General features: G+C 52.0%; 1 protein-coding gene across 1 annotated transcript in view; it reads right to left on the minus strand.

Annotated features, from left to right (window-relative positions):
• Positions 1 to 12,864, minus strand: part of SPTB (spectrin beta, erythrocytic) — a 131,994-nt gene that overhangs the window by 25,597 nt on the left and 93,533 nt on the right. Inside the window, exons 16-23 of the mRNA XM_003586589.6 lie at positions 9,375 to 10,131; positions 8,551 to 8,753; positions 8,363 to 8,453; positions 6,984 to 7,130; positions 5,908 to 6,171; positions 5,323 to 5,529; positions 4,807 to 4,896; positions 1,307 to 1,585 (exon numbers count right to left, since the gene is read on the minus strand). Coding sequence (XP_003586637.2) covers positions 1,307 to 1,585; positions 4,807 to 4,896; positions 5,323 to 5,529; positions 5,908 to 6,171; positions 6,984 to 7,130; positions 8,363 to 8,453; positions 8,551 to 8,753; positions 9,375 to 10,131 — 2,038 coding nt within the window. The remainder of the gene's footprint in view (positions 1 to 1,306; positions 1,586 to 4,806; positions 4,897 to 5,322; positions 5,530 to 5,907; positions 6,172 to 6,983; positions 7,131 to 8,362; positions 8,454 to 8,550; positions 8,754 to 9,374; positions 10,132 to 12,864) is intronic.

Here is a 12,864-nt window from a genome sequence, read left to right on the forward strand (position 1 = left end):
ACCCCAGCTTTTAGAGATCCCCTAACCTCACCTCTCACACCCTCCCACCACAGTACATCTGCATAGAACCCCTGACACACAAAAAGACGTGAAGAACTCTTGGGTTAGAGCAAATCTAACTAGAAAGCTGAGCGCCTAAGAATTGATGCTTTTGAACTGTGGTGTTGGAGAAGACTCTTGAGAGTCCCTTGGACTGCAAGGAGATCCAACCAGTCCATTCTGAAGGAGATCAGCCCTGGGTGTTCTTTGGAAGGGATGATGCTAAAGCTGAAACTCCAGTACTTTGGCCACCTCATGCAAAGAGTTGACTCATTGGAAAAGACTCTGATGCTGGGAGGGACTGGGGGCAGGAAGAGAAGGGGACAACAGAGGATGAGATGGCTGGATGGCATCACTGACTCGAAGGATGTGAGTTTGAGTGAACTCCAGGAGATGGTGATGGACAGGGAGGCCTGGCGTGCTGCATGCTGCGATTCATGGGGTTGCAAAGAGTTGGACACAACTGAGTGACTGAACTGAACGGAACTGAACATCTGAGAAACTAGAAGCAATATAGGAGTAGATAGAGGAATTAGTAAGAAATGCTACACGGTTAAATGTATAATGTGAAAGTGATTTGATATAGATACACACACTAAAATTCACAGCCAACTTCAGAAGGTCCATCTAGTCAAGGCTATGGTTTTTCCAGTAGTCATGTATGGATGTGAGAGTTAGACTATAAAGAAACCTGAGCGCTAAAAAATTGATGCTTTTGAACTGTGGTGTTGGAGAAGACTCTTGAGAGTCCCTTGGACTGCAAGGAGATCCAACCAGTCCATCCTAAAGGAGATCAGTCCTGGGTGTTCACTGGAGGGACTGATGTTGAAGCTGAAACTCCAATGCTTTGGCCACCTGATGCGGAGAGCTGACTCATTTGAAAAGACCCTGATGCTGGGAAAGATTGAGGGCAGGAGGAGAAGGGGATGACAGAGGATGAGATGGTTGGATGGCATCACCAACTCAATGGACATGAGTTTGGGTGGACTCTGGGAGTTGGTGATGGACAGGGAGACCTGGCGTGCTGTGGTTCATGGGGTTGCAAACAGTTGGACACGACTGAGCGACTGAACAGGGCACCCGGATGGAGTACATGCATCATACATTCTCAAGAGGAGGGGTATCCTGAAGGCACCTGGACCCCTGCCTGCTGCCCTCACTCCTCACACACCTGGCCTTCCAGGTGCCCCCCTGACAGCCTACCTCCCCCCTGGCTCTTCTTCTCAGCTGGTTTTGGTTCCCAACCCTGGACCCTGCCCGAGCCGACCTGGGGGTTCTCGTCGGAGAAGACGTAGAACTCCTGTTCGCCGATCCAGGCCTCAGCCTCGCCCGCGTCCAGGTAGTACTGCTGGGCCTCGCTGGCCTCCCGCAGGTGCTGCAGCCGGCTGGCCGCTGCCTCCTGCAGTGTGTCCCATGAGCCTTGCAGCTTCCCCAGGCGCTCCTCCACGTCCTGGCAGTCAATCTCGGCCGCCGCCACCAGCTGCTGCCCTCTGTGCAGCACGTCCTCCACCCGGGGCGTGTGGCCCAAGATCTCGTTCTGCAGCGTCTGTGGCCAGAGGGGAAGGGCTCAGGGGCTGAAGGCTCAGGGGCTGGCCTTCCCACCATGCAGGGCAGTGCAGGGCCCCTCCCGGGCACCTCTTGCCCCGAACCACTTAGGGAAGCTTGAACAGAGCGGGTGGCCATAAAAACGGCCTGTGACCGTGTGCCCAGTGCAGTGCTGGGTCCACCCACCCTCCTCTCACCCTCCCGTGAGCTTCTGAGATAAACACTGGAGGCCAACACAGAGCGGTTAAAGTCCCTGTGGGCTTTGAGTGACAGGGTGGGATTTGAACACGGCTCTCTTGGATCCCAGAGCCGGAGCTCCTGACGGCTCCCTACTCCTGTTTCAGTAGAGCTCGATTTCAGCACAGCTCGATTTGCTGTGCGTGGTGGAGGAGAGGAAAATGACTTTTGTTTGTTTGTTTGTTTTTGGAAAATGACTCTTAAATAGCCTTCTGGGATCTGATTTTTAGCAACTTTTACTCTGTATAAAACAATAGTCAGCAGTTGTTCCTTATTCCGGGTAGGATTTTGTTTTGTTTTCTCCTGTTTCTATTTCTTAAATCTTTTCTGAGCTTTGTATTATTTCCTGCTTGAGACTTCGGTTACCAAAATGGTATTTTCTTCCCACTTTGGTGATGGGCAAGAACAGGATACATGGCCAGTGCTGTGACCGTCAGCATTCAAAATACACGGAACTATCAATACCTGTAAGTCACCTAACTTGTTGAAAGGCACCTTTACACCTGATGCTTGGAATCTCGAGTCAGACAATTTCCTGTGGTCTCTGCAATTGTATGCAAACAACCCAGGGTGTCAGCTTCCACTCACCTGTTTACTTTCCCTGAGATCTATGAACTCTTCAGGTATACTAGAAAGCTATTTCTGTCTCTCTCCTTTGAAGCAAATTCCTTCCTAGGCTTCTGCTCAGTGTGCTTACTTAGGACATCTTGTTCCTTGACTCCATCCATTTAATACCTAGTTATTAAATTATTTCCAAGGTAACAGGCCCAGTTCTAGGGACAATATGGGGACAAGATAAACAAAACCCCTGCCCTCATAAAGTGTACACTCTAGTAGAGGAAGGGTAAACATGTAAATAAATAAATGAACGTAGATAACAGGTGATACAAGGAACAGACACCAATGCGATGAAGATTGTTCTCTGAAGCGTGGCAGTGGCCACTCTAGCTGGCGGTCCAGGAAGGGTTTTCTGTACAGATAACATCTGAGTGAGACGTGACAGATGAGAGAAAGAAACTCCAGAGAGATCTGGAGGATGAGTATTGCTGGCAGGGGGACAGAGCCAGTGTCAAGGAAGTCCCTGGAAGGAAACCTGTATGGTCCAAAGGGCCAGGCAAGCTAGAATACTATGAGGGAGGGTGAAAGGAATAGGACAGAAGATTCAGGGGGAGGTGGGAGCCAGGCCAGGCTGGACAGTGCTTCTTAACCCTGGTTGAACATTGAATTACTGGGGGAAACTAGACATAGATAGGGCCACCCCATCCCCAGAGATCCTAATGAGTTGATCTGAGATGGGACCCAGGCACTCGTATGTCTAAAGGTTTCCCTTGGGTGATTCTAATGTGCAGCTAGAGTTGAGAACCCTTCATGAGGCACCTTGCAGGTTGGGTTCTAGTCACAGTGATGGCCATTAGAGCAGTGGTTCTCAAAGTGGGGTTCCAGGCCAACAGCATCAGCATCACCTAGGATCTTAATAGAAACGCAAGTTATCAGGCTCTGCTCCCAGAGTATGCTGCAGAGGATATAGGGTGGAGCCCGGTCAAGTGTGTTTTAACAGGCCCTCTGGGTGAGTCTGATGCACACGGACTACTGCAATAGAAGGAATGATAAAATGGAATTTCAGCTTTAGTGGGGCTAGCCTAAAATCATCTTTACTGGAGCAGCCACGCTCACCCAAGAGATTGTCTTTCCCTTCATGTTAAGGGGAACCCCATCCATATTATTCTTGCCCTTCTCCTGAAATAGCCATATTCAGCCCAGGGAGGTGAAAATCATTTGGCAATAACTCTGAGGCTAAAGTATTGAGTGTTGAAAGGACCAGAGGTGGCTCATTTTATAGTAGAGGAAACTGAAGCCTCAAGGATACTGTCTTCTGCCAGCCTTCCCCCTTTAACTGGAGGCTGATGTGTTAGTGGAACCCCTATCTCCACCACTTTCTAGTTTGGGTACCTACATGCTGCCACTGGAGCCTCAGTGCCATGATCATGCCAACTGGAAGCAAAGAGTTAGAGGGAGGTTTCAAGAAACCACTTTTAGTATAATTAATTCATGCCCTTGCACAGTTGCTGGGTTCTGTGGGCAGATGTTGGCTGCTGACATTTTTGGAAGAAGTAAGTACTGTCTGCCATGACCTTCCTTTCCCAAGTTGCTGCAGTACCAACTGTCACTCTGGGACATTCTTCTCTTCTCTAAGTTCCCAGATTCTCCCTGATCGACACTGCAGCTGCCCCCCGCTTCCTGAGCCAGAGAGCAAACCAGGCAGGAGGGACTCCAACCAAGAGCAGGGGTACAGTCAGCCCCTGGCCAGACTGCATGGTCAGACCACAAACCCATACCACTGGCCTTCCCAGAGGACGCAGGCTTCCCTGCAGCCCTGACAGGATGAGCATCCGCTTGCTTCCAGGCTTCTGACCAAGGTCACAGAAGTTCCCAATCAGGCCTAAAACAGCAGAACAGCCAATGGATGTTTGTTCCTATGGCTCAGAGTCCAAGTTTAGTGGCTTCCTCTAAAGGAAGCGGGGGTTAGAGCCCCACAAGCATCCTCATGTGTTTCAGAGAGTAGAAGCCTACTTGCCCTGAGGAGACCTAACAGGCCAAGCTTAGCCCTGAAAAAGGGACAAAGCAGCGACAGGAGAGACACCAGGAGCTATGAGACTCCTCTCAGGGAGGCAACGGAATACAGAAGCTGCAAAGCACGTGAAACCCCAGGCCAGGGCCTCCAGGTCCTATACTCACCTGTGCCCTGCATGGCCCCAAAGTCCAAAGCACCTGGACTCCTCATTCCTGTTCACCAACCCCCATGGTTCCCCTAGAATTCTCTCTGCTATCACCAAAGCTGCAGGAGAATACAGACTGGGAACCCTGAAACTGTCAACAAGAATAGTAGTCTGTAATCTGCTGCTGGGGCTTTGTGTCGTCAGAGCTGGGCCTTCTTGCCTGAGGAGTGGCAGGGGCAAGAGGGACTGAACAGGTAGCAGGACTCACCTGATTCTTCTTCATGAAGAGCTGCACGGTTTGCAGGTTAGTGCCATAGTCGGTCGACTGGGCCAGAGGCAGCCTCTCCTCCACCCAGAGCTGCGGAGACCAGAGGGCAGGAGAGAGCTGATGACAAGCACAGCCACCCTTCCATCACTCACCACGGGTCAGACACAGCTCTGCCTACTGTGTCCCTCCTGTTCCTCCCAACACCCCATCAGTGTTTTGTAAAAGGGGGGCATTCTGATACTCTGAACCGAGGTTCCAAGTAACTTGCTCCTGGTCACTTCAAGGCGGGTGGCAACATTGCTGGATCTCGAGCCCAAGTCTGTCTGGCCCCTAAGGTCCACGAGAGAGCCACCCTTCAAAGGGCACTGGCTTACTTTTATGTTTAATGTAATCATTACAAGCACCCTATGAATTGAGGTGGTGAGATGACCAGGCGACTCCTGCCAAGAACTGCCCTGGGCAGCAGCCAGCCACTCCAATGACAGCTGGGGAAGGGGGGCCGCTGTGCCCACTCACCGTCTCATCCTCTAAGTCCCGGCTGATCTGCAGCTTGGCTCTGGATGATTCCAGCTGCTTCTTCCTCCTCCCCAAGGGCTCCAGAAGGTCCAGGAACCGCTTCTCAATGCTCAGGGCTTCATCCCCCGCCTCCTCTCCCAGCGAGGGCATCTGGGCAAACAGCTCCTGCAGCTCCTCCTTGCGCACATTCACTTGGTCCTCCACGCGCTGGGACATGAGAGGATGGTGTCGGCACCGGGCCTGGCACCTGGCAAGCCCCCCTCCTCCTCATCGTCCACGTCCCACCAATCCTCCAAGGCCTGGCTTGCACTCAGCCTTCCCCAGGGAGTCTTCTTGGATTGCCCCCACCTCACCTTTTGCTTCTCTGAGCACCTATGCCACACTTCTTATGCACACTTTTGTCACCCTGGCTGGATCCGTCCCTGTCTTACCCGCCACAGAGGGTAGGAGCAGGGTTATAAACTGGGAGACACGATAAAAGCCAGCCTAGCTAAGGGAACAGGATGGTACTCCCTTTCAGGTTGCAGATTTGCTGCCAAGACTCCCTCCATGCCAACGGCCCCAGTCTGCAACCCGTTCACTCGCCTTCAGCTTAGCCAGCATCCTGTTGACACTGGTCAGGTCCTTGCCCAGGTCGTCTGACTGCAGCTGGTCCTCCATGGCCCGGATCCACTTGTTGAGGTCGGCCTGGGTTTGCGAGCGCAGGTCGGAGCTCCTGGCAGCTGACAGGTGCTGTGCCATCTCTTGTGTGTTGGCCTGAAGCTCGTCCCAGAGCTGGTGCAGGGCTTCCAGCTTCTGCGAGACCAGGACCGCAAACTGGGGCTTCTCTTCCATCAGCTGCTTTCCTTCCTGTGTGGGGAAGGAGAAATGTTCACCCTACGGTGTTGGAGAGGACCCTTGGAGAGTCACCTTGCTCCAGGTGGTTGCCAAGGGCTAACTGAGGGGAGGTCGGTGAGGCAATGGATCTGTCTAGAACTTGGGTGAGGCTTAGCTGAAAAACTCTGTACCTCCAGAGTTATTTGCACCAGAAACTGAGGCATGTGGAGGTTAAGGAGTCAGGCAGCCTGGCTTGGAGCCTGTACACTTAACTACGATGGACACAAACTAGTGTGGCTCCCAGGCCTGCTTTTTCCGGATAGCAACAGGAGCAAGAGGCTCCTCTTTCTCCTCTCTTTCTCTTCCCAGGCCTGACTCCAGCCATATTTTTGACTTGGGCCCCTGGACAAGCTTGTCACAGACAGGACCTCTGCTATGAATGACAACTTCCTGGTGGTTCTGCTCATCCAAACAATGAGGGTCAGTAGTCCCTGGCCCACTGTGCTCATCTTACAGATCCCCCTGCCTCTGGGCAGGACATCCTGGTGAGGATGATGGATGGCAGACAAGAGATTACTGCCCTCCTGGTACTGGATGCACAGGCTCATGTTCTTAGTGTACTGGACTGTCCCAAGACTCAAGTGACCCACAGGAGGCACCCATTCTGTGCAGGCTTAACAACATCGGATTATCAGGCGTTCCAAGGTTTAACCACTACTTGGAGGAGTTTTTCACATCCAGGTTCTATACTGCTCAGCAAGCTCCGGGCCAGTGCCTGTGCCCCATGCTCAGCTCCACTCAAGGAAGCATCCCCAAGCAGAGACCCCATAACTTGCTCTGCTCACCGCGTCAATGTTCTCCAGCCACCCCTGGTGGGAAGCCAGCTCTGCCACGAATGCCTGGTGCTTTAGCCATTTGTTATGAAGGTTTCGAGCTTCATCATAGGAGACATCCTGAGATGTTAGCAGCTTGTCATTGATCCAGAGAGTGAGCTGTGGGCAGAAAGAATGGGATCCATGGTCCCTGAGTGTCCCTCTTTGGCCAGGGGCTCATGGATGAACCTGCTGCCCACCTCTGGCTGCAGAAGAAGAAGGCCAAGGGGAGGAAGTATGAACACAACAGAGTACTCCCCTCTGACTCAGGATCCCTAACTCCCAGGACAGGAGACTTAACCTGCATAGTCTCAGGGCTGAAACACAGGCTCCACCGTGTCTTCCCCTCTAGAGCACGTGCAGTACGACACCAGGATATTCACACTTCTCTCCACATTTCCAGGACCAAGGACAGGGCCTGGCCTATAGCAGTAGCTCAACATGAGTTTACTGAATGGTGGGTTAAACCCACCCTTTGGCAGTAGGGTGAAAAAAATATTATTTGAGGACAAAGCCAAGGGCGGATCCTATAATAACAGTGAAGGAAGAACTTTTGAGTCTCTCATGTTTCCAAGATGTCCTGGCATTACACCAAGCTTGGCTTGTACCAAGGGCAGAGGTGGGTGAGTACAAAGTCATTTGAGTTGAGAGCAAAGGGGTATGAGGATGAAAGCAACAAAAATGTCAGGGGAAGCCCCATTCCACTTGGAAGCACTGTTCATGGAGAGACCTAGGAGTGTAGGGTAAAGATTTTCCTGGACAGCTCACCCCAGGCTGAGTGAAGAACTTCTGATTCAGCGGTTCTCCAACCGAAAAGCTTGTTGAGAATGCTGCTCTCTATCTTACCCCCTAAGTTCTGATTCATCTGGGCCCAACTGGGGCCCAGAAGTCTGAGTTTAACTAGAGCCAGGACCAGCTCCATAATTTGCAGGGCCTGGTGTAAAATGGAAATATTCAAAGTCATTAAGAATTGCAAGCCGGCAACAGCAGAGTATTAAACCAAACAGGAGGCCCTTGTACATACCGGGCCCTGTGTGTACAATCATGCAAAGGTCGCATGATTTTCAGGCCAACCCTGACCAGGGCCCTAGGTGATTCTAATACAGATAGTCCTCGGGGCACTTTTTGAGAAATCTTGTCCCAGACTTGACAAATTAAAAGATATCTTTACAGATTTGAAAAAAAAATCGTGAAACCAGATTCTAGAAGATGAAAGACTTAAGCCGTTATGAGCCCAGAGCTCTCTGCTTGTGGAATCCAGACTCCTGAGTTAGAAAGGACTTCCCACCTCCAGGGCACCATGCTTCTAGAGGGAATCTCCTGCAAAGTGGCCAGCCTGGCTGGAGCCTTACCTCCTGGCAGTTCTGCAGGAAGTTCTGGAGCTCCAGGTTGTCTTTCAGAAGGTCCGAGGCCTCTTGGGCCTTCTCGTTGTTCTTCCTGTGCCTACAAGGAAAGCCGGAACCACAAGTCACGAGGGTGCTGTGTACTGCACCACTACCCTACCTGGCTCCGGCCCCCTGACCCTCGGGGCAGAGAGTACCTGTCCTCAATCAGCTGCACCTTCTCCTTGATCTTGTCTGAGTAGAGGTTCCCCTCAGCTACCAGCTTGTTTCCAGAGTCCACAGGACTCAAAACCTTATCCCGGTTGTTCTCCATAGACAGCAAGAAATCCTCAAACTTCCGGATCCCGGCCTCTGCAGCTTCTAGGGAGTCTGGGGGCTCCAAGTGAGCCAGGGTATATTCCTGTCGAAGCAAGTTTCCAGACAAGGCATGGAGGTGAGGAGGTGGAGGAGAGGGCCCTTGCCAGGCAGGAGCACCATGTGCAGCCATGCAGGTTACAGCGTGAATGGCGCCCCCTGCAGTTGTGGAAGGAGGAAGGTCCCTGAGTCCTGTTCCCTGCCCCTGCCCAGGGCACCTGATGAGTAGGGTACCCAAACCAGATGGAAGGATAGCCATCCAGGGAAAAATTCTTCTCTGAAGGCAAGAAGAGAAGGGGATAACAGAAGATGAGATGGTTGGATGGCACTGCTAACTCAATGCACATGAGTCTGAGCAAACTCCAGGAGACGGTGAAGGACAGGGAAGCCTTGTATGCTGCAGTCCATGGGGTCACCAAGATTCAGATGTGACTGAGCGACTGAACAGCAACAACAAGCCTCTAACTGGCCCAAGAATAAGACACAGTTTGGGACACGGGACTGGAAAGGGCATGTGATAAGGAACAAAGAGGACTGTCCCCTGAACTAGAGAGAAACTAAGAAAAGCACAGTGTGATCCCTGAGCCCCATAGCACGTCCGCAGGCTTATAACCTACAAATTCTCTTGCCTTGAGAGATGCCCCCAGCTCCCAGTGCCTCTCCCTACCTGGTTGCTGAGGATGGCCTCAGCCTGCTTGGCATCTTTCTGGAACTCCTGGAAGCCGAGGCACTGGGTGAGGGCCTGGCTGCGGCTCTCCCACATCCGGCTCAGGGCATCCCAGCCCTTTTCTAGGCCGTCTAGCCGCTGGCCCAGGAGCAGGTACTCTGGGTCCGTCTGGCCATGGGTCACCTTCTCCCCGGACACCCTGACTTTCTGGTAGCTTTCCTGGTGCCTGTCGATGTCGTCCTTGATGGCCGCGTGCTGCTGCAGGAGCTGCTCGGCCTCCGGGAGGGACTCGGGCATGTCCTTGGAGGCCACATCCTTCTGGGTCGTGGATAGCCAGGCCTGGAAGGCATCCAGATCCTGCAGGAAGGCCTGCAGCTGGCTGGCTTCCCCCAGGGAGGCCTCCTGGCTCTTCAAGGCCTGCATTAGGCCCTGCCACAGCTCCTCCACGTATGCCTGCCTCTGCTCAATGTCCTCCTTCAGCTCAGGGTGTGACGCCATCAACTGCTGTGACTCCCGCTCCAGCGTGCCCAGACGGGCCTGGATGGCAGCCACGTCACGCTCCAGCCCCGACAACTTGCGCTGGATGGCAATGACCCCCGCCAGGTCCCGACCCAGGTCCTTTGTGGACTCCACCACCTTCGTCTTGTCCGCGATCCACTTGCCAGTCTCCTCGCAGTCCACACAGTAGTTGTGGACCCGGAGGGCCGAGTCCACGGCCTCCCGCCGTTCGGACACCATGGTCTGGAAGTCCTGCCACCTGCCGAGGGAGACGGGAGTCAGACAGCCTCTTCCTTCACCTTTCCCACAGGGTGTCCCTTCCAGATTTCCCACCAGAGTCTCCCCTGATAGAACCTGCACAGTGAAAAAAGAGTCATCTCTCCAACCAACTGTGATGCGTCAGTTCATCCAGTTTTACTCAAGACAACAGAACTGCCAGAGCTTTCCATTAGCAGGAGGTGAGCTGTGATGTTATTACAACCATCAATAAAGCAACATGATGCTCTGCATGTAAGCTCTATATGTAGTTGAAATTCCGGCAAACATACAATTTCCCAGAGTTTTTGAAATGCAAGCATATCTCGTTTTATTCAGCTTTGCTTTCCTGTACTTCACAGATACTATGGGGCTTTTGTTTTTCTTTTCTTTTATGATTCGAGGATCTGTAGCAATCCTTTGTTGAAACATCTATCAGTGCCATTTTTGCAACCTCTGCTCACTTCATGTCTCTCATAGTTTGGTAATTACTGCAATATTTCAAACTCTCTCATTATTATACTTGTACGGTGCTCTGTGGGCAGTGAACTTTGACGTTACTATTGCAAAAAGGTTATGACTCACTGAAGGCTCAGAGGATGGGCATTTTTTAGCAATAAAGTATTTTTAAATTAATGTTCGTACATTGTTTTCCTAGGCATAATGATGTTGCACACTTAGTAGCCTACAGTACTTTTTGTAAACAACTTTTATATGCACTGGGAACTCCCCACATTTGTGTGTGGCTCATTTTATTTTGATATTGATATTTTGATATTTGATTATTGGGCTGGTCTGCAACTGAACCCACATTATTTCTGAGGTATGCCTATACTGAAAATAATTGGAAACACCCCATTATCAACATAAGAAAGCTTTATGACACAGGATCCCAGCTGCCCCAGAGGAACCACACAAATGTCTAAGATCATGTTCCAAGTGCCCAGGGCCTAAGGAAAGCCAGCATGGCTGTCAAAGAAAAGAGTCGTAGTGAAGAGAAGGAAGAAGAGGAGGAAGGGGGAAGGAGAAGTTGGGATTGAAATGAAAACATCTTAACCTTCATGTGCTGTGTGGAATGAACCTGGGGAGTGTGCAAAAGATGGCCAGATGTCCTGCAACTGGTGTGCAGCCCACAGTAAACCTCTTCTAAAGAGCCGCTCAGTAGTCTGGGCACACCACCACGGACACCTCCCCCGGACCTGGGTTTGCTCATCCTGCATCACTGTGACCCGGAAGCACACGAGAGTACGCTGTACGTGCAGTCACTAACTGAGTTCATCTCTCTTGATTACCCACAATGTATAAGCATTATGAAGAGCTTTGGGAACATACAGTCATAGCCAGACTTTGTTCTGGCTTTGGGCCTTAGGGAATAATAGTCATAGCCAGACTTTGCTCCATGGAGTGTATGCGTTAGAAAGAAAGTACGATAAACTCATCAAACAACAATAATATAAAGTACGACGTACATAGCACACACCAGGCAGAAAGGACTAAGGGAGCTGTGAGGAGCAGGAGGGGTGGTAAGAGGAGGTCTCACGGTGGTCATCTGAGCTGTGCTTCAGTGAACACATCACCAGCAGTGAGCTATTTAAGGATGGGGCCCTGAGTCACTCATCTTTGAAGCCCAGGCACCTGGGGATGGAGGTAGAGGGAGGAGGCAGATGGAATGGGTAGAGTGCACTGTGGGCATTCCCAGGGTGACCTCAGTCTCGGGGTGGAAGACAGGTCTGCAAAGCAGTGGGAAGAGGGCTGGGAAGGATCGGGAGTTCCAAGAGAGAGAGGAGGACGAGCCCAGAGAAAGGATGGGAAATTCCAGGAAAGAGGGAAGAGGAGCCCAGAGGTAAGGCCCCTGACCTCTGGGGAGTTTTGTGCCTGTAACACGGATGCTGCTGAGGCTGGATGTTAAGGGAAAGGGGCTGGAGGTTCCCCCCAAGGTGGTCTGAAACTACTGTGAAAGGAAAGCGAGGTGCCCCCGGGCTGGGAGCCCTCTCAGCCCCGTCCAGAAGCCACAGGAGACCATCTGGCAGTGCCCCTAGGAAGGAGGCTCCATGGTGACTTTCCAGGCTTTTCTTGGTTTGGCCTCACTGCAGCCACCAGGCAGGGGCCACAGAGGGGACAGGGTGACGTTCGGGTCTCGTCTGCTTCCCAAACCCACCTTCCCCTCCCCTGCACCGTCTCCAAAAGGGGGGACGTTGTTAGAGCTGCTCTAGGCAGCACTGGCCAGGCCATTCAGGAGTCCAGGTATGGTCCTGGGCCCAAGATATTACAAGATAATATTGGTCAACCAGAATGTGTATGGTGGGAGGTAATCACATATTTGGTAAGTGCTTGAATGACTCAGGTGTGCTGCTGCTAAGTCACTTCAGTCGTGTCCGACTCGGTGCGACCCCATAGACGGCAGCCCACTAGGCTCCTCTGTCCCTGGGATTCTCCAGGCAAGAACACTGGAGTGGGTTGCCACTGCCTTCTCCCAGGTGTGCTGAGCCTGGCACATTTCCGTTCTGTCCTTGGTTACGCTCGGTGTTACATCACACAAACATCACGTACGTGTCTTGTGCCACTGTTCTAGGCTCCGGGGGTAGAACCACGAATGAAGTAAAGTGCTCCCATTCAAATGGGCAGAGGCAAGTGAGTGCTTACTCCATCAAGTGGTGACAAGTACAATGGAGAAAAGTTAAGCACCAGTCCCTGGTGGTCCAGTGGTTAAGACTCTGCACTTGTAATGCAGGACCAA

The sequence above is a fragment of the Bos taurus genome, chromosome 10 (genome assembly GCF_002263795.3).
Source record: "Bos taurus isolate L1 Dominette 01449 registration number 42190680 breed Hereford chromosome 10, ARS-UCD2.0, whole genome shotgun sequence".
NCBI classification, from domain to species: Eukaryota; Metazoa; Chordata; class Mammalia; order Artiodactyla; family Bovidae; genus Bos; species Bos taurus.